This window comes from Pezoporus occidentalis, unplaced genomic scaffold (assembly GCF_034315485.1).
Source record: "Pezoporus occidentalis ecotype Australia unplaced genomic scaffold, CSIRO_AGI_Poc_V1 ctg21, whole genome shotgun sequence".
NCBI lineage: Eukaryota > Metazoa > Chordata > Aves > Psittaciformes > Psittacidae > Pezoporus > Pezoporus occidentalis.
This window is the reverse complement of record NW_026913964.1, coordinates 1,276,950-1,301,356: the sequence shown is the minus strand read 5'-3', so window position 1 is coordinate 1,301,356 and position 24,407 is coordinate 1,276,950. Positions and strand designations below refer to the sequence as shown.

Here is a 24,407-nt window from a genome sequence, read left to right as displayed (position 1 = left end):
CTTGTGCAAAGCAGAAGGCACTGACCCCTGTCCTGGCTTTGAAATCAGGCTGCTGTGAGTAAATATGCAGGATCCAACAGTAATGAATCAGGCCTAGCTTCTCAGCTAGGGGATGTGCAATGCGCAGTGTTACCCTGAAACAAGACTCTTCAAGTTAAACCTCTGCTCAAGTGCTTTTCTGATGTTGGTCCTTGAGGAAGAGGAGTCTGGCACCATGGATGCAGTGTGTGACAGAGATATAAATTAAGGGGAGGATGTCCTCTGAAAATAATGAGTCTTGACAGTGGAGGGGAGGATGAGACACCACAGGTCCATGCGAGCCCAGCGGTAGCCTGTTGGAAGGGGGTTTATACATATATTTTTCTTTAGAAACCAACAGTTGGCTTTTGAAAGCCAAATGGATGCCAGCATCGGAGCAGGAGAAGGGTCATGTTTCATAGACAAGTCACGGTGGATTAAATGTAAATGAATCTGCAGCTTGATGGACAAATGGGATCAGTGCCGGGAACCTCAGCTCCTGGTGGGGGATGGATTAGTAACGGGTACCAGTGCGTTTGCATACAGGGAGGGAATGAATGGCAAGGCAGGGAGGTTTCCAGCATTGCACTGCCTATAGCACTGCAAGAAAGAGACATCTCTGGGCTCAGAGAAGAGAGGTCAAGCCTTGATAAACACCAGCTTGGTCCCCCATCAGAGAATCACTGAGGCATGAAGAAAAACTTTAACAGCTGCAATGCTGCTTTTGAACCTCCTAGTAAAAGGGAAGGTCAGAAGGTCAAAACTTTCAATGCCTCTGGGAAGGAGAAGACTTTTTCCGGCAAGCCTTTGAAAAACCTGAACTAAATTAGCATGACCGCACTGCTAAATGCTTGGGAAACCCGGACAGCTCGGGTCACAGGCTCCCCCAGCAGCAGAGCGGCAAAAAGCTGCTGCATTCCCATACTCAACAGCCATAATTAATGGGGCTATTTCCTAGGTGAAAGGCAGATCTTGCGAATCCTACACAGCACATGTACAGGAAACATGTTTTGCGGGATGTGTCCTGGGAATTTTTTCTCCTCCTGACACTGTTGCCCTTTTCGCTTTCTATTTCTCCTCTCTATTTTCATCCATGTTTCTCTTCATTTTCATCCACTGTTGTTTTGGCTGTTTCTTCCTCCCCTGTTGTCACACAGCTGAGCTGCTGTTGAAGTGGGGAACGGCAATGAAGGTGTACTAACCCAGCCATACTCTCCCCTGGGGACCCTGGACAGGAATGCAGGAGCTCCAAACCAATTATATCCTTCCTTTTTTTTCTTTTTCTACTTTTTTGCTCAAAGTTGTAAGTGGGAGCCCGGCTCCACATTTTGAGCTATTCCACTTTAAAGGTAGGTTTTGCTGATTTTTGCTAGAATGGCAAAAGCCATTCTATCAAAGGGGAGGCAATGCCGGTTTCTGGAGGATATAGGTTCCTAAGATTTCTGTGTCTGACCCCATCATGGTTTTTTACAATGCTGCCTTTCTACTTGGCTCTCATTTGTCTGCACTGTGAGTTTCCTGGGGACCACTATTCACAAGACCCTTTACAGGTCATCACTCTTCACAGCTCCCACCACCATCAGTGTGGAAAGCAGACAGACACACACTGCTGTTATTGTTTCCAGAAAACTGCTGTATACCTATGAGGTGCAATCCAAATACATAAGAAAACCAGTGTAGCCAAAAAGTTTGCTGTCTGGGGCTGCAATCCCACAGGATGCTGTTGAACATCGTGGTTCCTACTGCAGCTGCAGGGCACAAGTGCTCAGCAACTTTTGCAGGCTTGCTGCAGAAGCGGAATGAATACTTCATTGAATAAAGGAGGAGGACAGGAAATAACCGTTTCATAGTCCACAAGGCTTGCCCTTGAAGGAGAATGGCTAGCCTTCCCACCAGACCAAGATTTTCCCACCAGACCATGGTTTCTCCTTCCTCCAAGTTCTAACCCAAGCAAGCCTGCAGGTGGGAATGGTGGGGTGCAGACCATGGTACACTGGCAGTCAGCTGCAGTGGCTTTGCAGTGCTGAGCCCAATTCAGCTTTCCTGTGATGCTGCAGCATCCTTTTCTCTTGTGTCTCTTGTTGTCCTAGAAACAGAGGAAAAAATTCTTCCAGACAAGCCCTTTTGTTACACTCAAGGCAGCATCTTCTGTTTCTTGGTAGAGCAGTGTGTGGTTGCATAATAAAACCCTTGCCAGGAAAACAACGGTGGGTTCAAGGCCTTCCAAAGAAACCTGTAAAGACTTCACATCCTCCAAACTTTCCTGAAGTTCTAAGACTGCTGCAAGGGTCAACAGGCACTTCCCAACCCTGTTACAAGTATATGTTGAGCAACAAGAGGAAGTCCTTCCCTGGAAATGCTGGGATTTGCGAGGCAACTGCTTCAATTTGAGAGGGAAGCTCATCTTTTGGAGGAAATGAGAGCCCTTCTGTGTGCTGACTCAGGCAGGGGTTATTTCTCTGTGGCATATGAAACATCATGGATGTGTTGGGAAGGGGTGATGACTGACAAGTTTCCTGAGGTTCACAGGGTCTGGAGGCAGATTCCCAAGGTTTCAAGGAACCCATGGCAAGGGGAGAAGAAAGTACAGTGGGAACCATGCAGCCCTTGTCCCCCAGGAGGAAGGGGACTGCAACTCCTGCCTCCAGCAGTGCCTGGTGGGAGATGGCGAAAGAATAGATGACCTTCAGGCCAGCAGGAAGGTTTGATATCCTGATAGCTGGGTGATGCTGACCACATTCAGCTCCTGTGGACACCAGTGGATGTGGAGCACCTCTGAAAACCTGAATTCTGACTTTCTCCTTTTTGCAAAATTAACTTTCCTCCACTCTCCCGTCCCTGCCTCAGCTCAGGTAGTTTTGGATTTCAGCTCAAAAGCTAAAACCCAGCATCCCTGCAGATTCTGATGCCTCAATTACATGTTTTCACTTTATTGCCGCTGACTATTCAGTGCTACGTTGTGTCAGGGGCTAACACTGCTGCGCTTGAGCTGGCTTGGGTGGCCCTCTCCATGGAGGTATGCTTGGTTAAGAGAGGAGACAGCTGGTCACCGAATGATTACCTGCTGCTAGCACACAGTACGTTTGTACTCATGAGAGGGGTTTTTGTGCAAACAAATTATGCATGTTAAGGAGCATCAGAACAAGGAGTCTTCTTGTTGCACTGCTGAGTACATCAGCAAGACAGCATCACCTTCTTTGGGGAAACTCAGATAGGGTTACTATCTCACCTGCAACAGGGAGGCTGCTGGAGAGACCAAAGGACCTGCTTGGTTATAATTCAACTGCTCAAGATGCTGAGATAGCTCCACTCTCCTCCTGAAAGCAGCTTGGCTGCTCAGTGTACAACAAGGACCTTCAGAAAAGCCAGCGAGGAGCCAGTGAGCACAAGTCAGAAATCAGTTCAGTTGCTACTCCTGGGTCAGTCCCTGAGGATGGCCTTGGCATCACAGGAGCTTCGGGAATAAATCTGGAGGTTGGGCTGAGACACTGCAAGTGCTGGAGAAGGTGGTCCATGAGTAGCTGGCCTGGAATGGCTCACCAGTATGTGAGCCCTGTACCCTGGACACTTTCATCCATCTCAGCCAATGGAAGGTGTAGAGAACTCTTGGTAGGGTTGGGGATCAAGGGTTCATATACACACACAGGTGCAGTTTGAAGTTTATTTTAGAGTAATAGCTTTACTTTTACAAGTGAAAAGAGATTTCAAATCTTTTTACAAGCTGCTAAAGGTAGAAAGATTTAAAACTCAGAATCTTTTTATTAAAGGCAGACAACATACCTCACTAGTGGCAAATGAACCTCTGCTCAATTTGTGTCCGATTAGGATCTCAGAAGAGTATCCAAGCTAATAAATAAGATATGTATCTCCTGAGAACAGCTTTTGTTGTTTTCTTATAGAGATCTTTATTTCTCCTGTGCTGTAAGGTCTCCAGGGCATGGCCCGTGTTACGGAGCGCCAGATGCATTATCTGATTTAGGAGATCATAATTATGAGGAATACATCAGGACAACAGAAAACTTCATTTAAAAACCCAATTAAAGCTGCCGAGTGACAGCTACATACTCGTGTGTTGCATCACCTCTTAATCCCAGAAGCTTGGATGTGGAGAAACAAGTAGCTAAGGATGTCATAAATATGGTGAGAAGTAGCTGAGGATATCATAAATATGGTGAGGTCCACGTGAGATGGGGATTTTTCTGACTATACGTAAAAATTAACACACATTTCATGATGGAGCAGCAGTTTTGAAATCCCTTTTAGAACAGCCACCTCGGGACTAGTGGTCTGATGGATAGGTTATTCTTTCTCATGAGTGGTAGGACATTTCACAAGAGTTTCTGGATAAAGAAATATACAGGTAACTGTGTGTCTGTCCCACTGAAGGAAATGCTTGGCACTGGGGTTGCACCTGCACAGGCAATGACTGAAGCACCTTTGCTGGGGAGACATCACCATCACAGCCACCCTCATTGCTTGGTGGGCCACGGAGGAAGGGCATTGTCATGCAAGGCATGAGGAGCTTTTGGGTGGGTTTCTGGGGAGCTAGGATGGGAAAAGCAGGTGGAGGGAGGAGGTGAGGAGTTTCCAAAGCCTCAGGCAGGGCAGCAGGCACCTGCTTCTTCCTAGACCGGCTGAACCGGTCTCCCTCCCATCTCCTCTCTGCAGTTTTAGGACGTTCAAAGCCCCTGGACAGCTGAAGGGCACTGGGTGCAGGAGCTATGCCCACCTCCTGGATCAGGCCTAGCTCTCCTTCTGTGAAAAGGGGTTGCCTCCTGCTGGGGCAGGTGGAGTCCTGGGCCCTGCCACCGGACAGGCACTGGCTTTTAGGTACAACTGAGCGCTTCCAGAAGGAAATTAGTCCGTCTGCATGGCCCTGCGGGGCTTTGGTTGGTTTTCTTACTAAAAAAAAGAGAATTTGAGACGTCTTTTAAAAATACATAATAATGATTTAAGTCTTTTTATTATTATTTTTAAGAGAATTTATGACCTCTTTTTTAAATGGAAGGAGAATTTAATGCATTATTTTTTTTTAAAAGTGAGGATTTTTAAAAGGAGAATTTAAGCCTTTGGGGGGGGGGGAAGGAGAATTTAAGAGTTCTTTTTGGTAAAAAGATGGGAGCATTCAAGACTTTAAAAAATATAAGAATTTAAGAAGGTTTTTATTAAAAAAATAAGAATTTTATACTTTTTTTGTTACAAGGAAAAGAGAGTCAGCGATTTCCTTTCCCAGCATCCAGGATCCTGCAGGACTTGGGGTGCTGGGAGCGGGGGAGGGGGGGACCGGGCTCACCTGCCTGGGGGGCGTGGCGTGAGGAGGGGGCGTGTCTCACCTGGCGGGGGCGGGGCTGGGGGCCGGGCGCGGGGCGGGAAGGGCTGTGGTGGCGGAGCTGCGGGTTGCTGCGGCTCCGCGCTGCGGAGCGGAGGGGCCAGGCTGGGCCGGAGGGGAGCGGCCGCCTCAGAAGAGCGGAACTGCAAACGCGTAGCCGTAGCTGGACCCGCGGCAGGTGAGTGCGCACCGGTGCGGTGGGGCCTGGTCGGGCCTCCCGGCGAGGGGCCGCCGCCGCTTTGCGGTACCTGGACGCGGCGAGGCCCTGTCCGCAGCCGGGCCGGCACCCCGGGGAGCAGCCCCGGGAAGGGTGGCTGCTGCGGCGGAGGGGCCCCTCGTACCGAGCCACCCCCCCTCCCCCCGCCACGGGGACAGCAGGCGCGTCGCCCGCCTGGTAGGACCCACCGTCGTCGGTGATAGCCCCATCCTGTGGGGGCTGTGAAGCGCCACGATGTGCCCGCGTGTACGGAGCGGGGCAGCGGTGGCGAGGAGGTGACTTCGGGGCAGAGTACCCCTGCAGAAACCCAAAATCCATTAACGAGAGCCCGGGCTGGGATGACTGGGAGCAGCGTTCAGCATTACAAGACCTCGAGTGCTTGTGCTACCTGCCCAGTGCTGTGCTGGTTGTGTCCGAGTCGGTCGAGCACTGAATGGTTTTGCACCGGGAGCTTTGCCACCGATATGGCCCACCCAAGCCCCACTTGAAGGAGCAGCATCACGGTCCCTCTTAGCACTGAAAATGCTTGCCAGAGCCCACGGTGGAAGAGCAGCCGAAGTGGTGTCATGTCTCAGCTACCCGTGCCAGGAGCCTCCTCTTGTAGTCTGCATCCACAGGGTAAAGCTGTTCATCCTCCGCCCATTCAGAGACGTCTCCAGCTCCCTGAGGAGAGGGGTTAAATTCCTCGATAAGAGCCTGGCTCCTCACTGCATACTTCTGATACCTTCTGTGAACTCTGCCAGCAGGTTGTTTCGTAACTCTGCTCGTGGCCTGCTGCTGGTGGGAGAGCAAGCTCCTCTCCCTGTTTTTTTTCCTGCCCTGTAACAGCACTTTGTAATTGCATGTTAAAATCCCAATGGCAGGTTAAAAACCCAAATGTGGGTTTGAGGGTGGCATTACATGGAGAAAGGGGGCATGCACCTTGCACTCAGAGCTGCTGCCTCCAGCAAAGCCCATGGCACTTACCTCTGGATGGCTGATTTCAGGAGAAATGAGGAAAAGGCAGGTGAAAATGGATGAGAAATGATCCAAGGAGGTGAGATGGGAGCTGTGGGTGCTCGTCGCAGTAAGCCGGGGCCGGTTCCCAGGGGTGCCGGTGCTAACGGCGCATTTGCGGGCCCTGGCTTGGTGCTCTGCTGAGACTTGCCGGGCAGGCACTGAGCCCCGGAACATGTGGCAGCATGAATATCAGAGCTCGGCTGTCAAATGGTGGGGCACTGGATCCAGCCAGGATGGGACATGGATGCTACATGCAGTTGTCAGCTCGTCTTGCAGCGTAGCTGTGTGGGGCCGTGCTTCTTGTGCAGCAAGAACTGCAGCTCTTCCTAGGGAGAAGAGAGCAAATGCATGTGTGCACATGCTCGCTCTGTAGTGGTTATGAGCAAGGAGCATATCTCAATGCTGCTTGCCTTCCTTACTGGGCAGTGCTGGCAGTCTCTGCTTGGGAAGGGGTTTCGGGGAAGGGGGGCTTGCTCTTACTTTCTGCTGGTGCGGCTGGAATGCCAGGAATCCTCCCACTTCTTGGTTATGTACCAGTTATCTGTTGGGAAAGCCTGAGAACAGTGCCTGGTCTCCCTCTCACCATAGCTCTGCTGGCTTCTCTATACCCTCTCAAAAGAAATAGCATGGAAATCAAGAAGCACCCCCCACCCACCCCCAGGTGCCTGCACCTTCCTAAAACCTTTCTTCCACCTTTTCACAGGCCAGGGAGCACTACAACTTGCAGAGCCTGCAGGTGCCCAGCACCCCACAGCATTGAGCACTGGGAGTCCAGGGGTTCTGCACTCTTGAAATCTCCTAGCAAGTGTGTGCCAGTTGTTCTCAAAATTAAGACTCTTTGCGAATGAGTGCAAGAGAGATGTGGGAGTTAGCTTTATGCAAGGCTTGAAGGGGGGGGGATCTGTTCAACAGTCTGACCATGAGATAATAGACCAGCTTAAGAATTAAGCCTGATTTATTTTAAATACCTTATCCTTATGCTTAAGAAAAAGTTAGAGCTGTGTTCAGGTGCCCTGCAGCTTTGGGTACCTGCAGGCCCCAGTGAGCATGCTGGGGAGCTCGCCAGGCTTGACCAAACCTTTTGGCAGCAAGTGGTGGCTGGCCAAAGCCATGTGGCAGTGGCTGGTCTGAGTCATCCCAGGGTGCTCCTGTGCCTGCTCTTTGAAACATGACTTGCCCCAAAGAGGTAGTGTGGTGTAATTGCTGAAGATGCACGATTTACTGCACCTAGGCAAATAGAGGAGCATCTGTGATGAAGTATTTTGGGGACTGAAGGTAAAATGGGAGCTGGTGTGCTTTGTCCACCTCTATAGTGGAGACGTGTCGTGGTTGCCTTCACCATTGCCATGCGCTGCAGACAAGTATTGCCCTACTGGTTCATCTCATCCATGTTTTAAAGATCTCTCTGCCCTGTCCTGTGTGTGTTCTGTGCTATGGAATAAACCTCCAGTGGTGGCTTGCAAGTGACCCGAGCCATTCTGCTGTATGCTTTGGGACCAAATTCAGACAAGTGGTTAATCCTCCCTGACTGGGAGGCCATGGTGTGCATGCCAAGGTTTCAGAGCAGAGTCTGTGATGTCGGGTGCTGTGGTGAGCTAGGAAGAAGTCCAGGTGCTGCTTGGAGATGGGTTGCACCGTGCCCGAGTTTAAATAAAGGCGTGAGGGATGTTTTAAGTATTAGCTCTGTTTGTATGCATTGTTTCTAAGAGCATCTTTTTAAGGGATATTCTGTGATCTGTCCCAGCTTGTCTATGCCCTTGTAGTCAAATTAAGGCATAAGCGTGTCTCCATGGAAAGATTTTAACAAAATCCTATTATTGTAAATGATTGCTAACAATTTCATGCCCTTCCATTTTTCAGATGCCAAGCTCATGAGTGTCTAAAAGCAGCTGATTATCTGCCTTTTTGTGGACTGGAGTCAGCACTTTCTTGAGGGCTGAGGTGCTTCCAGATGCCCCAGGCTAGTCATCTACAATAAGACAAAAAAAACAAAAAGGCGGGGGGGGGGGGGGGGAGGAATGCCACAACACTTCTTACCTGAAGACATGGGTGGGTCAGCCCTGAGCTGGGGCAGCTGAGCACTGCTCAGTTTGGGAAGGCTTCCTCTGCTCTGCTTTGTAACCCTGTGCAGCAGAGGACCTGTTAGAGCTCTTGGTCTTAAAAGCCACATGCTCAAACCTTCCTATGTCTCCCAAATGCCTTCTGCATAACTGGCAGGGTATGCCACCATGTATTAGGGTCCCCTTGGAGGTCCCTCATGTTGTTAGACCTAGCACTGTGCTCCTGAGCACAGGGACTTTAGAGGCACCTATAGCATCCTATAGATGAGTAGCTGTGTCAGCAGAGAATCCTGATGAGAGGCAGCCTCCCCTTTGCTCCCTGCTCTTCCTGCCATCATGGGGAAGCCATTGGCAAGGGGTGGAAGCTCTTGCTTGTTTAATGATTCCTGCTGGGAATATTGCCTTCCCTGGGAGGTGTGAGCATGCAGCAGGGAGCTGGTCTCTACCTCTGGATACTTGCCTGAGGCAGTTGGTGGTGTGCAGGGTGTTGAGTGAACACCACAGACATATCTAGATAAGAATAAAAATGGGTTGGGTTGGTTTTGTTGGAGTTGCTGAGGTTGCTGTTTTCACTTGCTGATTTTTACTTTTTTCCTCAAGTTCTGGCAGTTTTGGGAGGTGGCAGTGCTCCTCTCTGCAAAGAGCCAAGCATACCTGCTGTGGGAAAGCTGGGTGGACCAGGCTTTTTCCTCATAGCATGTTGTGATTGGTGCTGGCTGGTTCCTGCAATGTGATGCACCCCTTGCTTCTCTGAGGGAAAACTTGAGCTTAATTGTCAGGAAGTAGCTTTTGGTCTCCTTGACCAGTATGCCCAGGTCTTTGATTAATGGTTTGTGAATGTAGAAAGTCAGGTATTTCCTAGGCTTGCTCCAGGTCCCTTCCTTCTCTCCTCCTTGGCCTCATTCCTCTGGGACAGAGCTTTCCCGGGGCAACTTGTCGTGTCCTCAGGGTCCCATCCCAAAGGGGTGGCTCGGTGAGGCTTTCACAGGGCTAACCCACTCTGGGCACCAAGTTGTGCCACATCCTACCTGGTCCAAGGTATTCCCATCTGCACTACCATTGGTGGGGAAGCTGTGTCTCACAGGGATTTGTACTGTGTAAAGGATTCCTGTAGGGTTTATTTGTTTGGCTTTTTTTGTGGTTGTGGGTTTTTGTTCTTCTCCTGTTGCTCTTTCTAATCTCTTAAGAGTTTTGCAAAATCAGGATCTCACATTGTGAAAGGATGTTTGCTCTCCCACTCTGGCAGGGAAATATCCCTGGGATTCAGAATTAGATGTGCTAGAAACAACATAGCTTTGCATCTTCAAGATGCTTCATGCTGAGGATTAGTTGTCCCTCAAATCTACTCCACCTTAAGTAATTATTGGAGTGTTTTAATGCAGTTTGAGGATTGCCTAGGATGTGACATTGGACTTGGTGTTGTCCTATTTGAATTCATTTGGCTTTTTAATGACCTGCTGGGAGCTTAAAGAAGTTGGGCTAGGAGGTTCAAAAGGCTGAATTTCCCCAAAGCAACCCCAGGTGAGCATGAGTTGCATGAGGATTAAGCTCCTCAATCCTTCTGGAAAACACAAGATATTTTTATAGCATCTCCCTCTCCATGCAGGCAAGAGGGCCAGTGCAGTTCCTGGCACCAGTTTCTATCCCATCTTGGTCTTCCAGGTAACACCAAGTGCCAGTGGAGCCCTTGACCACCAGCATTTGTAAGGAGGACACCTATGTGTGGAGCAGGAGATGGAGACCTTTGCCAGCATCAAAACCCTTTCAGCCAGAGGTTTGCCACCTCCCAGCAAGGTGATTTCAGGGGTTAAAGTTTGTCATGCAGCCATGATATCCATCACTTATTGAAGGACAGTGACTTGTACCACTCTCCCGGATAGATGGCTCCTTGTATTTTAGTGCCAGATAGGGGATTGAGTTGCTTCTCCAGAGATATGCCTCCATTTTAGTGCTTTAAAGGGCTTATTATCTCTGGGTGGGTTCAGGCGGGGATTGATAGCACCTCTGCCTAATTAATCATGTGCCAGGTAGCGTGAAAGCAGAGATCTCTAAAATACCCAAGTGTCTTATCAAAGGTTTCAGCTTGGATTAATTCTGGGTCTCTTCTTTATTTGACTCTGCCTCTGTGTGTGAGAGAAAGGAGTGATTTCAGCTCTTGGCAAAGGGTCATTAAAGGCTTTTTTAATCCTACAAAGTTATAAATAAATATCTGCGGCAGCATGTACCTGCATATTCATCAGTGAATCCTCTTTTCTGGAGACCCAGCAGTGTGTGTGACCACTTTCCAAGGCGGGGTAGGAACCTGAAAGCTATTCTGGAAATGGAAAACAAAATCCGTAAGGTTTATCCCCAGTTTTGCACTTGCTAAATTGTTAATTACCCTCTCCCCTAGGGTGAGAATTGGAGTGGAAAGAGGTTTGCTGCTGGCTGATGACAGCTGTTCTGAAGGAGGCTGGAAAGCAGGTTAAGGAGGAGAATACTTGTGGGCCCTTTGGCTTTTTCTGGTTCTACTCAGAGGAGAGGTGCAGAGCCTGAAATTTCCTGTAATCCTATGGAAATAAAATCCTTGATCGCTTTGAGATGAGACAGGGAGAGCAGCAGGTCAGTGTTTGTCTCTGCTTGGCTTGTAGGTGGCCAAGGTGCACCCCATCCTCTGGGCTGGACCAGGCAAGCATCACAAGCTGCATTTTGAGGGTCATTTCTGGCTTTTTGGAGGCACTGAGAAAAATAGATCATTGTTTGAGTTTTCCCCATTTTGTCCTCACCCTTGGATTGGGGAAGTGGAAATTTGCAGAAAGTTGAAATGATTCCCATCTTTGGCTGGGGAGGAGAAAGCAGGTACTCTGGGTATTTCAGACTGCTTCCGAGGCTTGAACAGGCTCTTGCATCTCCAGATCTGCAGCATTTCTCCTGTGTGATGAGAAAAATAAGCTGTTTTCTGATTTAGGGAATGGGCTGTTTATAATAACGGGAGAATAATCACAAACTGCACCATGCTTTCCCTGATGACTGCTGTGGAAGATGAATGCTACAGAGATGCTGGACCTGCTGGCAGATGTGTGGAGGGGTTGTGTTTGCATGCGGATGGTCTGGCAAATACCCCTCAGAGCCTGGCTTTTAGAAGCTGGATTGTGAGTCTTCCACTGAAGACTATGAGCATTTGGGCATCCCAGCGCTGCTCTGCTGGGGCTCGCAGCTGGGCCGTGGCTGCTCAGTGCAGCAGTGCCTTGAACTATGAGGCGATAGTTTTATGGAAAAATTGTGGGGTGGACTCAACTCTGAAAGGTTTTCAAGTACAAGCCCTAATCCTCAAGCCTAATCTAGGTCAGCCTAGAGCCCAAAGGTACACTCAGCCTGTGTACCTACAGCTTGCCCCTGTGCTGGGAGCTGGGCACCCAAACACTTCCCCAGCCCTTCCTGGGCAGGTTCAGTTGCACAAGAAAAAAGGAGAGTGGTAGTGCAAAAGCCTTTCCTCTTTCCCCTCTAAGATAAACATTGCTAATTTTGCTTCACCCCATTGAGAAGAAACTATGAATTTACTCTCGGCTGTTTCCATGAAGTTGCTCTTCTCTCACGCATCTATGGTTGATGGAAATGATTACAGCAACAGCAGGTGCTGCTGATGTGTCCCTTGCAAACCTTCATCTTTACAGCAGACTGTACTAGCCAGCCTTGCCAGCTCTACTCCCACTGTGGACAGTAGTGCTTCAAGGGAGAAATACAATGCAATAAGGTGAGGAAGATGATCCTTCCCCTTCCAGGCTGGAAAGCTGTAACATGAGTGTGTGCAGTAGGTGAAGGGTTTGTTTTGTTTTGGTTTTTTTTTGCTTCTTTTAATTTATAATGAGCTTTTAGTTGGTTGCTCATTTGTGGAGTGGACTGGCTAGTAAACATCCCTGACATGTCACTGCTGCCCACAATCCTTGATGTTTCAACATGGCTCTCGGTAGTTGCCTGCCATGGTCACCAACTGTGGCTTAAGACAGGGGAAAAAGGTCCCCTAGCTCCTTCCCAGTGCTGTTTCTGAAGCCTTTATATAGGTCTAATGCTGTAGCAGAGCCAAAAGCCTGGGTGGAAAAAATTGTGAGAGAAGTCTCTGCAGGCAGAGCCGGGATGGGGTGAGCTGCTTCTGCATTAGCTGGGTTATGAACCTCCCTGCCCTAAATCCCTGTGAAAGGCCATCACCCCAAGGCCAGTCACCATCCTGCATCATAGTGCAGGGCAGGATTAGGATTTGTCTCTGGCTCTTCCCACCCTGCTCAGCATTGGCCAGGTTTGCCTGTATACCCTGGGCATGTTAACATGGGTCTGTAATTTTGGGGAGGAAGTGGAGCAGAAAATACCTAGCCCTCCAATTTGCTCTTAATGGGGGGTTGCTGGCATAGTGCTTATGGCTCTCCAGAAATCTGCCTCTTCAGGCATTTCCTGCAAGATCCTAATGCATGGGAGATGTCTGCCTTGGGATGCCAGGGGACTTTGACAGTGATCCGTGGCTTCAAGCTCAAGGGATGTTTCTTGGCAATGCAAGTGCCACAGGATGTTGTTTTTCTGGTCTTGGCCATTCAATCTCCTTTGGCTTCAAAAAGCCTTTGAAACATGAATGTAACTTCTGGAGATGCCAAGTGTGTGTTATGCATCGTAAGATGCTTCCAGCAGAAACTGCTTGCTATCAAAGTGCAACAGAGCCTGGGGGTGCATGTGGGTTGGGATCTATCTGCACCTTTCTGGTAAAGCTGCACCTTCAGGGTACATTTGCAGTGGTAATCCCTGTCCCAAGCTGGGGCTTCTCCAGCAGAAGGAGGAGAAAAAAAGTGGAGTTCTCAAAGTCCTTGTGGTTTTAAAATTACCGATTTCAGTACTTGCTGATTTTTAGGACTTGCTGTCAGGCATGCTGTCGCAGATCAGGGAACTGGATGGGACATGATGGGTGGACCACGGATGCAGGGATTATTATGGCTACCCCTAAATAAGACATTTGGGTGTGAATTAGAGCCCTGTGCCTGCTGCTTCCTTGCTCCTGGGTGCTTGTGGCCACCTTGCATAGGCCTGTGGGGTGAGTAACACTTGCACGCCCTCCCTGTGACAGGATGCTGCCTCTCTGGGCTGTGACTGCTCTGGTAGGACTTGTTTGTCACCTCTTGAGCTTGTTTAACCCCTGTCAACTCTTTGCATGTGAATAAAGTAACCCATTTGCTGCCCCAGGCTGGAGCCCTGTGCCTGTGTCCTGTGTGCACCCTCATGGCCTCCACACAGCAGATGATGATGACCTCTTTTTGGCTGCTTTGCACTTAGGCTATTGAGATGGTGTCTGCTTGGGATTCCAGGGCCAGCATCCTCAGGATGAACATGGCACTGTGGAAAGGTCCTGCACCACAATGCTGCAGGCAGGGCTCTGCCAGGTGCTCCCTGCTGCAGTGGCAGCAACCATCAGTGGTAGCCAGATTCTGCTGCACAGAGCTGTGGATGATCGTCTCTACCCAGCGTGGGACCTGCCAGACCAGGAGGAGCCACAGTGTCAAGCTTTGCTGTGGCTGATCTTTGCCCAGCATTGAACCTGCCAGTGGTGTCAACCCTTGGTGATGGCCTCAAGCTTTGACTCTGGTCACCTTCTGGCCTGGAATGGACATGGTCTAGAAAGCTCAGCAGAGCTGCTCTATCCCTGCAACAGCCCAGCCAAGGGCAGGTGATGCCACTCCAAAAGACGGACCTAAGAGGGGAGGACACTGTCAATGGGCTGGAGGAGACCCTGGATGAAGACCCATCACCTCCAACCTGCTGCAGGATGAGCACCATCAGGGGGATCTTCTTGATGTTGGGTCACCTCTCCACACCTGAGTAATGGCAAGGCTCCTGTCCCACTTGAAGGTTTCAGCATGTGGGCAAGTACCATCTCTTCCCTTTGGTGTCTGTGCTTGGGGCAGGGAGAGACCTCAGGAAGCATTAAATAGCTGTTGGATGCATCACCACAGCAGCTGATCCCAGGCGGTGAGTCAGAGCCAGTCTGCAGGATGGTGGCACGAGTGACTCCTCCCCTCATCACTTGCTGTTTACTCATGTATTGGGGTTTTTTCTTTACCTATGTGTCTGCATACAGCTGGGATGAGCATACCCCCAGCACAGGGCAGGAGAGGAGTGAGAGGGTCAGGTTCAAAGCAGGAATGAAATGACCAAGAGTACCCCAGCATCTGCCTGGAGCACATCCAAAGGGATGGACTGCTGCTGGCCCCGTAGACACCTTCGTCCTCTTTGGATGGTGAGCTCATCATAGCCTGCTCTCAAGTACAAATACATCTTTATTTATTAGTTATGAGTCCTTATTACCCCAGCCCAAACCCTGGCATGAAAGGATTCTAGTCTTCTGGATTTTGCAGTTTTAATTAGGCTTGCTGGGAAGCTCTTACTGTGCTTCCTGCCTGCCCAGTGTTGTACCCAGCCCTCTGCCAGGGTGGACATACCAAGTGAACCCCCCAAAATGGGTGAAACCTCAGCACTGGTGGGATGCTTGGCTCAAAACCTGCACGCTGGTACCAGACAGTACTTGTTAGGAGGTCTGTTAGAGATGTTTGGGATGCAGCCGAGAGGCATTTGGGATGCTTTGGGATTTGGGTTGCAGCTGGCTATGCTGTTGCGTGCAAAACTGGTAGGTTTTTTTCCTCCTAAGCAAATATGATTCTTTTTTCTTCTGAGTGTTTGTGAAGTGTTTGCAATCCTTGGCTGGAAGGTGCTCTCTCAGCTTCTCAGAATTCCTGTGTAGGATGTTGGGGGAGTCCCTGCAAACTTGTGGTCCTCACTTGTGTGAGGAGGATGGCTAGTCAGTTTTCTGAGCTGGCCATATATTATTTCAGGTTCTGGGATATCACCAAACCCTTGTGAGTCCTGGCAGCCATTAGGGTGGTGGTTTGCAGGAGCTGTGCACAATGTGCATCCCCCTCCTGCACATGCAGGAATGCTCCTTCAGCTCCTCTTTAGCCCGACAGCTTCAGGGAGATTGGGAGACGGCAGTGCCAGGAAAGAGAATAAAGCTGCAGGATCTGAGATTGTTAATTAAAAAGCACTAACAACAACAAAAAAAAACAGCAAACAAAAAAAAAAACCTTTGCCCCCCCCCCCCCCCGCCAGTGTCAGCATTTGAAATTTCCAATTCCCAGTTAGGAAATTTGGTGTAATTGTGGAATCATCCTTACCCTCAATTTTAGGACCCATTGCATGGGGAAGGGAGCAGAAAGTCACTTTGTTAATCTGTTTCCAATAAAGTTATTTATAAATCTACGGAGGGGGGTTATAAGAATAAAATGAGAGCAGCTTTTGGCATGCTTCCTGATGCCTACAGCCACCTGCTTACTTCCCTGTGCTGTTTCTGGGACAGCCAGCAGGACCCGGCAGCTGCCTGCACTTCTGGTTCATGGTCAAAGTGACCTCCTAGGGCAGCTACAAACAGAGGCAGCTGGAAATTGTCCTCCTGCTGAGAAGTGCTGCTTCCTGCAGAAAAGTGTTTCTTGTACAAAAACCAAGAGCCCATTTTGCTACCTGGTGATGTAACAAAAACACTTGGTAATTAAAGCAGGGGGTCGGCAGTAAAGCTTGGAGAGAGGAGGGTCATATTTGCAAGTGGAGGAACAGTGCCCCCCAGCTGCTTATTATTTTAGAAGTGATGGTAAAGAGCTGAGTGGGGCTACAGCGGAGGTGATGCTGGTGTGGTAGGTTACTGGAGACAAGATGCTGCATGTAGGTTGTGATGTGTTCAGGGCGCATTGCTATCCTCCCAGATGAGGATGAGCTTTCATCCCATCAGCTCCTCCATGAGGGCCAGGCCTTTGAGGGAAGAGGGGCAGCCAGGCTGGGTTTAGGTGGGCTGGGGGGAGCAGATCCTTAAATTTTTCATGACGAGGGTGGTGACAACCTGGCACAGGGTGCCCAGAGAAGCTGTGGCTGCCCCATCCCTGACAGTGTTCAGGGCTAGGTTGGACAGGGCTTTGAGCACTCTGGTCTAGTGGAAGGTGTCCCTGCCTGTGGCAGGGGGGTTGGAACGGGATGATTTTTAAGGTCTCTTCCAACCCAAACCATTCTATGATCCTGCCCTGGAAGGGGTGAGGAGGGCAGGCTGAAGAGGCAGCAGCTCCCAGCCATATTTACCACACCCTTGCAAGGGGGCAGGTAACATCTCCTATCTGGCTATGAGCTGGGGACAGCAACCCCCAAGGAAAACTTGGGTTATGGTGAGCAATTGGTTAACAGGGCTGTCCTGTGCTTGCTAGGATTTAAGGACATAGTAATAAAAACGACTGGATTTTCAGGTGCCCGGGGATGTGTCTGGGAGAGGTGCACCAGCCGCTTTTTGGGTGCTTTCCCCTGTATCAGGACAGAAACTGCTGCTCCCAGCTCTTTGGCAGCGGTGCTGCTGGTAAATGATCGTCAAGGTGGGGCCGGAGGTTGGTGCCGGGTTTGAACCCAGGCAGGTGCCTGGGACTGGTGTGCCAGCAGGCATCCTGCTCCCACACCCGGCAGCGTACAGCAGCCTCTGGAACTTCCAGGCTAGGTAAGGCTGTGCCACACCTGGGTTATTGCTTTCTTATTTCTTTCCAAGCTCCTGGCCTCCCCCTGGGGTCGGGGCAGGAAAAGCTGGGTTTGATGCTGACAGGGTCCCTGACTGGGGTGGGGGTGCTGTTCACCAGTATGCTTTGCCACCCCAGATTTGGCATTAGCATGCTGTGTTGGGAGGAACCAGTGGCTTCAGGGTGAGCTGGGTGGTGCCATGGAGGTGCTTGGACTTTGCTCTGCACCAGGGTCCACTTGTGGCTTTGAATGCGCAGGGTGTGGGGAGTGGTGACAAAGCCCAGCTTTGGGATGAAATTGGGCTGAACCTTGCAAATCTGAGGGGGTTTGGGCTCACAGGGAGAGCAGCTGAGCACACGGTGCCCTTCACCCCCACCGGTTTTCCCCAGCCACCCAGCCAAGGCAAACATGAACTCAGCACCAAGGTATTTGTGGCAGCCACTCCGTGCCCACCTTCCAGAGGTGAGCAGGGGGGGTGGCATCTATGGGCAGTGGCCTCAACAAGTGGCGTCTTCCCTGGTTTCTCCTTGTTTTCTCATGTTATGGCTAAACTCCCTCATCGCTGGGAATGAGACCCTTCAAGCCCTCCCTTCGGTTACTCAAGCAGGCAGCAAGCAAGAAGTGGTGTTTAACCTGAGGCCAAATTTCCTTGCAGCCTGACTACAAACTTGGGAGAGCTGCAGCTGAGGGATGGAGAGGCTGCAACCAGCCGGGATAGGTTGGGAAAGTGGTTTGGGACCCTCCAAACAGAGGGCCTGAGAATCTCCTGTATACAGCCCTCTGCTTATGGCTTTCAGATGAGCCCAATGCTAGAAAAAGAGTTATAGGGGGAGGAAATGTACATCTTTGTTTGCACAGTGTTTGAAAACACCATAAGCTTAAATATCTGAGTCCTTTACAGTTTCTGCTTTTTTTTTTTATTAGGGGCTTTTTGTTTTTTTTTTTTTTTTTTTAAGGCTTTTGCAGTTGTTTTGCTGCTGGAAGAGGCAGGAGTTGGGTGCACCTGGGCTAACACAGGACAAGTAACTGCTGGGTGGCAGTCAGGCTGGGCACCAGCGCTGGTAGAGCATCCCCTGGGATCCCGGGCTTTGCCTGGCTCCCTCTCCCAAACACTACCTCTGGTTTTGTGCAGAAAGAGGCTTTATTTTAATCTCTTAATCAATTAATCTCAATCAATGTCTTAATTAAACTCTCTGATAAATTGAGATGGATATAAATAGTTTAAAATGTGCACTGCCTGCACCTTCTCTCAATATCCCATTGCGAGCGTGTGCAGCCAGTGGTTTCTCTGCCTTTTCTACTATTGTTTGGTGCTGTGCTGTTAAATTGTAAGAGAAATCACAGTGAAAGTCCAACAAACCTGTTAAAGATCTGTGCTTGCAGCTGAAATAACCTGGGCATCTTCTTCTGGGCACCATGCAGGAACACAAACCCCATCATTTTCCACCGCAGGAAGATTTGAACCCCTTGCTTAGGCATGAGAAGAAAAAAATCAAACAACTTTCTCTTTTGTTGCAGGTAAACACCAGTGTTCTAATAAAATCAACAAATGTGCAGTCTGTGTGCAGGGTGAGCTGCAGACTGAAGGAGGGCAGCAGCGAGCAACTGCTTGGTCTAGAATGCACCTTAAGGGATGCTGGTGTTAAAAGATGATCACTGACGTTGCTCGTAAAGCTTCTCATGTTCCTCATTAGCAGCTTGGGATGGAAACCTGGTTTCTTTTTTCCCTACAGACCACCCATCCTGCAATGACCTAGTGCACCTGAGACCCGGCAGCCGTGGGGATGGAGCTGAAGGTCTGGGTGGATGGGATCCAGAGGGTTGTCTGTGGTGTCTCGGAGCAAACCACCTGCCAAGAAGTGGTTATCGCCTTGGCGCGGGCCATAGGTGAGCCATGTCCATCTGCTGGGCGAGGAGGGATGACCTTTTGCAGGTGCTTCCTGGGAAGAGGAGACCTTGGGTGGGTAGGGGTCCTGATCTGGGGGTGTCAGAAGCCTCAGTACATCACTGCTGGCCATGGCTTTCCCAGTCTGACGTGCTCACCTCCTCCCGGCAGGTCAGACGGGCCGCTATGTGCTGGTACAGAAGCTGCGGGAGAAGGAGCGGCAGCTGCTGCCACTGGAGTGCCCCTTGGAGTCGCTGGCCAAATGTGGGCAGTATGCCAACGATGTGCAGTTTGTGCTGCGTCGGACAGGCCCCAGCATGGCTGAGCGGCCCTCCTCAGAGGGTGCTCCCCAAGCCCCCGAGAGGACGTTCATCCGGGCCAGCTTGCCCATCAAGCCCAGGCCTGCCAGCACGGATGCACCCCGTTCCCGGGAGCCAAAAAAATCCATGACCTTCAACTTGGGTCCTGCAGGTGACCCATTTGCCATGAGCCGCTGGAGGCACCAAGCACGGGAAAGGATGGATTTGGAGGGCGGTGGGGTCCTCCAACCCTCCAAGGAGGAGCTGTTTAGGAGGGTGCTGCGGCAGCAGGAGCAGCTGCATTCCTTGGAGGCCCATGGGGACACCCTGGAGATGGACCTACGGCTCTGGGAGCGTGGCCGATTCACGGGTCAGGAGGATGAGATCCTCTACCTAGAGCACCTGGTGCGGAGGAATGAGACAGAGCTGGGTGAGGAGGAGTTTTGGCAAACTGAGCTCCGGCTGGAAAAGGAGTGCGAGCGGGAGCGGCAGGAGCGCGTTAGGAGCCTCCGGGCCAGTCTGGAGGAGTACACCCAGAGGATCTATGAGCTGAGTGCCCGGACTGAAGCCCTGCAGCAGGAGATCCAGTGGGAGATGGCAGAGAGAGCCAAGAGGGGGAAGGAGATCCCTGTGCCCAGCCCCACAGAGCTGGAGGACATGGCTGCCAAGATGAAAAGGGACCTAGAGGCCAAGGTCAAGCAAGGAACCCAGCTGGAGAGCAACCTGGCCAGTGTGGAGAAAGCCCTGGAGGAAGCTGAAAGGAATCTGCAGGTAGATAGGACCAGGTCAAGGAGCCCCATGGGGTGGTATGACCTTTGGGAGGTGATGGGACCAGCCTTCCAGCAGCCTGGGGGCTGATGGGTTGTGTGGGGTTGGTCTTGCCACACCTGGCTGATGAGCGTGGGGCTGGGTGCGTGGAGGTGGCTCAGTGGCAGTAACCACTGTCAGGGGGACACCACTGCTCTTACCCAGCCAGCACAGGGTCCCACACAAATGCAGCTTGACCTTGTGCAAGCTGCATCTGGGCTGGGACTCCTCCTGGCTGGTGCACAGGAAGCACAGCATCACCCCACTACCGCACAGACAATGGTGCCAGAGCAAATGGTCCATGTGCAGGGTCAGTGGCGTTGGCATAAGGGTTAATATCTTGGATAAAGGAGTCGCAGTGGGGAATAGGACAATGTAGGTCCCATGGTGGCTGTGCATGAAACCTTTTGACCATGCAGACTGTGCAAGGGCCTGCGCAGTGTGACGATGGCAGCTGTGGGGCTGAGCTTCCAGTATCTTGTCTTGAGCATTTCATTTGTGTCTGGCACCTCCCAGCACCGCATCGGCCACAGTTTGATGGCTGCTCACACCCTCTTGTGGAGATGCAGCAAAGCAGGGCCCTTCCCAAAACAATGCCTTCCTCATCCCTTCTTTCCACAGGCCCTCAGAGAGGGGTGGCTGAGTCATGCTACCCCCGAGGTCTCTGCTAGCTCTGGCAGGGTAAGCCCCAGCTAGGGGAAGCAGCCCCGGGGTGGGTATGCCAGCTGGTTTTGGGGCATGGGAGGGACATGCAGCTCACCCTGTCCTCCCCCTCGGTGTGTGTTTTGCAGGCCCAGACCCAAGAGCTGGAGGAGTTAAATAAGGAGCTGAGGCAGTGTAATTTGCAGCAGTTTATTCAGCAGACGGGGGCCACGGTGACTGTCCTGCAGGCCAGGTCCGAGGAGGATGCCCAGCCGGAGCCGAGCCAGTGCGAGCTGCCAGCCTACCGGAGAAACGGAGGTCAGCACGCTGCTGCCGGCTCGGCCGTGGGGGCTGCTCCGGGGGACTCCTGCCCGCTCCCAGCCTCCCCCTCCAAAGGGGTCAGCACCCCCTCCAAGGGTTCAGCCCCAAAGCTGGCCAGTTCTGCCCTGGGCACTGCTGTTAGGCAGCAGGAATGGAGTTTTGGTGCTGGCACAGCACTCACTCCCCACCCCAGGGGTCTCTGAGGTTTGCCAGCCCTGGGACTCCTTCCTCCTCCCCACTGAAGCCTTGGGGTTGTTTGTAGCCACGCTCAGTGCTCAGATCCTGCATTGCTGTTTTGGGGGCTGGGGCAGCTGCAGGGATCTTTCCTTCACAGCATTGTTGCATGCTGCTGCCACAGCAGTGGCAAAAAGGTTGCTGAGGGCCAGTGTCATCCCCCATTGGCTGTGGCTGGTGGGGATGGGCTCCAGCCACCGATGACCTCTTTGTGTTGGGGATGGGTGAGCATGGTGCCTGGGGCCACGTCCACATCCTCACAAGGGTGAAAGGAGATGGTGGGGGGGCTCCTGTGGAAAGTGACATGGAAAAACAGGGACCTGGTCACTTCTCCTCTGGAGTACCCAGAGAGGATGATGTGGCTGCCCCATAGCACTGCAGCAGCTGTGCCCAGCAAGCACGGGGGAGGTGCAAGCCCAGCCTGAGCCAGGCATTTTTCCCCATCTGTAGGTTTTCCTCCCACTACCGGCACAGACTCGCCTCCCCAGGCCAGCACCAAACAGCACCTCAGCCATCCCAGGACCCTGCCAGAGCCACTGGTGTCCAGCCTGAGCCCTGAGGGTGCGTATGTCCCAGCGGGTGCCCAGGAGCACAAGCTGGGATGGGGAAGGATGCGTGGGAAGGAGGGGAAAAGGCTTTTGCTGCCCAAAATGGGCTGCAGAGAGCAAGCGTGTGCTGGGAGCAGGAGGCCAGAGCTATTTATAGATGCTATTAGGAAGAGCAAAGCTTACACCCTGGCAGCCTTTGCTCTGCTGCCAGGGGCTCTCATGCTGGAGGTCCAGCTCTCTGCCCTGCCAGGAGCTGCGGAGAATGTTCTGCATCCCCTCTCCTGCCACCCTGCATCCCCCAGGGCTAAGACCTTGCTAGGGTTAGGATGGGGATGATTTGGCGCCCATCTTATACAGGAGTCACTTTTGCTCCATCATGGGGACCAGTTTCCTCCAAAACTCCTCCCACCTACTGTGATCCTAATCCTAGCCCTGTACCACAAAAGAGCAACCTATGATGTTCCTGCCTGCCATGGCAATGGTGGCTGCATGCTGGTATGCCATTCCCACCCACACCACCATCCGCTCAGCAAGACCCTACTGCCGTCCTCCTCACAGCCCAAAACCTCCACCCCTGTCTCAGGAGATGCGCTGGCATCTGCATATCCATCTCCCAGCCTAGGCTTTGCCCTCACGTGCGTCCTGTTTTCCATTCCCCTTTTTGCTTGCCCGCTGTGATGGGGTTGCTCAGGTGGTTTTTGTCTTGTCTTGCAGTTGTATCAACCAGGCAGAGCATCTGGAGGTAGAAGGGCCTGGCCAGTGGAGGATCAATTGCCTTGCAAGTGTAACTGTATAAATAAACCATATTTTATATATATATATTTTATTTTTTTTTTTTACTGCTTTATATTGTGAATGGATGTGGACGGCCAGAGTATTTTTACAGACTGTAAAATAAAACCAGAGACCAACAACACAAAGCAACCCTCCTCCCTGTGGATGGAAACAACCTCATTCTATTTTTATTTTTTAAGAGCTTTCTATTTTCAACAGAAAACAGCAGTGCTCTCTTTCCACACAGCTTCCTCAAAAGACCCATCGTCCATTTGGAAAAGTCCTTGCTCTTTTGACTAGGGGAGCAAAGCTGCAGTGGAGACCTGCCTGGAGACTCACCTGGATGGAGCAAGTTAACAGATTTTACAGCACCTCTCCGCAGGAAATGGGGCCATGACAAACAACCTCTTCATGGGCTACAGGAGATGCACAAGAGCAGCTCTAAGACAAATTTTTGCTCCTCCCTTTTATAAGAAATCTCTAGTAGAAACCCCTTTATCACGGTGCCATGGACCAGGCTTTAGGGGAGCAGGGAGCACACAGCAGGGGCTTGTTTTTCTTAAATCCCCTTAATTTTTCAACTTGTTTCTAAAATACAGTCCTTGAACGAGCCCTTTCCCAGTGGCAGTGCAGGTGGGGAGCAGGACCAAAGTGCACTTGGTCACATTTCACTGATTTATATTTTGGTTTTCTACTTGATGGCCAGTAGTTACTCTCGGGTGTTGTTCATCTGTCCCAGTGGGTCGCCTTGTATTTTAATTGCAAAACCAAAGTGGTCTGGGGAGGGGATGGGTTTGTCGAGAAGGTTTTCAACACAAAAACTGCAAAAACTGTGACTCAGGCACCCCACTTTCCCTTACGAATGTAACCCGGTGTGCCGCGGTTTCCATCTTCAATAAATCTTTGGGAAAGGATTTGAGCAAAGTGAGTGTGCGCGTGCTGTTGTGGGCCTGGGAGAGCCCTCTCTGATGGCTTCTGGTCAGGTGCCCCATGGGCACATCGCAGCCTGTGGCCACCTCTTTCATTTCCAAGCCATCTCTTCCCCTTTGCTGAATTGAAGCTGCAAGTATTTTATGACTGAATGCATCTCATGCACATGCTGCTCTTTTTCTTTGTTCTTATTTATTTCATTTTTATTTTATTTTAAATCACAAAGTGCTTTACAACCAGCAGATGAAGCTTGTCTCTGGTGAGAGGCCAGCCGTCTCTGGGATGAAGCATGGCAGCATTTTAATAATGCACAGCAGCAGCGTGGAGCATTTTAGGACAGGAGGCGAAGGGGATAGCGCTTGGCTGCAGATAAGAGCAGGTAAGGGGGGAACCTCTCATTCACCTTCAAGCCCCTCTGTCTACCCCTGGATAACTGCAAGCAAGAATGTCTGCTCTTGCTCTCCATCAGTGTCTCCCCTGAGACTGCTGGGCTCTGGGCCCTGGGGATGTGCCCCTCTCAAAGCTGATTTTTTGAGGTGCCACTGCAGCCCAGCAGGTTGGCCAAGTGATATTGAAGGATTAAAGTATGCTTTGTTGGGAGAGTGCTGGTACAACCAGTTACGACGGAAGAGCTGCTGCAGTGAGGAGATGCAATTTCAGAGTTGTCTTTTTTGAATCATGGGGTTTGGGGCTTTTGGGTTGGTTGGTTTGTTTGTTAGTTTTTTTTCTTCCTCCTCCTTAAATCACATGTGTCAGGGAAAATGAGGTAAAACTGTTTGCTCTGTGCAGCC

The 24,407-nt window shown here is 51.0% G+C and overlaps 1 protein-coding gene across 4 annotated transcripts; it reads left to right on the top strand.

Annotated features, from left to right (window-relative positions):
• The first annotated feature begins 5,414 nt into the window (after positions 1-5,414).
• RASSF7 (Ras association domain family member 7) lies at positions 5,415-23,598 on the top strand. 4 transcript variants are annotated; one of them, XM_062619132.1, is made up of 6 exons: positions 5,416-5,525; positions 18,910-19,063; positions 19,233-20,131; positions 20,959-21,127; positions 21,815-21,925; positions 22,627-23,598. In XM_062619132.1, the coding sequence occupies exons 2-6, from the start codon at positions 18,961-18,963 to the stop codon at positions 22,656-22,658; spliced, it is 1,314 nt and encodes a 437-aa protein (XP_062475116.1). In that variant the 5' UTR covers positions 5,416-5,525; positions 18,910-18,960; the 3' UTR covers positions 22,659-23,598. The 4 variants fall into 4 exon arrangements, with proteins under 4 accessions (XP_062475120.1, XP_062475119.1, XP_062475116.1 ...); XM_062619134.1 differs by lacking the exon at positions 5,416-5,525 and adding an exon at positions 16,919-17,159; XM_062619136.1 differs by lacking the exon at positions 20,959-21,127 and having other exon boundaries at positions 5,415-5,525; positions 22,627-22,735.
• The last annotated feature ends 809 nt before the right edge of the window (positions 23,599-24,407 follow it).

Coding starts and splice junctions, on each gene's coding strand:
- RASSF7 (XM_062619132.1), top strand. CDS start 18,961: ATGGAGCTGAAGGTCTGGGTGGATGGGATCCAGAGGGTTGTCTGTGGT. Junction 20,132..20,958: donor AAGCTGAAAGGAATCTGCAG/GTAGATAGGACC, acceptor TGTGTTTTGCAG/GCCCAGACCCAAGAGCTGGA. Junction 21,128..21,814: donor AGCCTACCGGAGAAACGGAG/GTCAGCACGCTG, acceptor CCCCATCTGTAG/GTTTTCCTCCCACTACCGGC.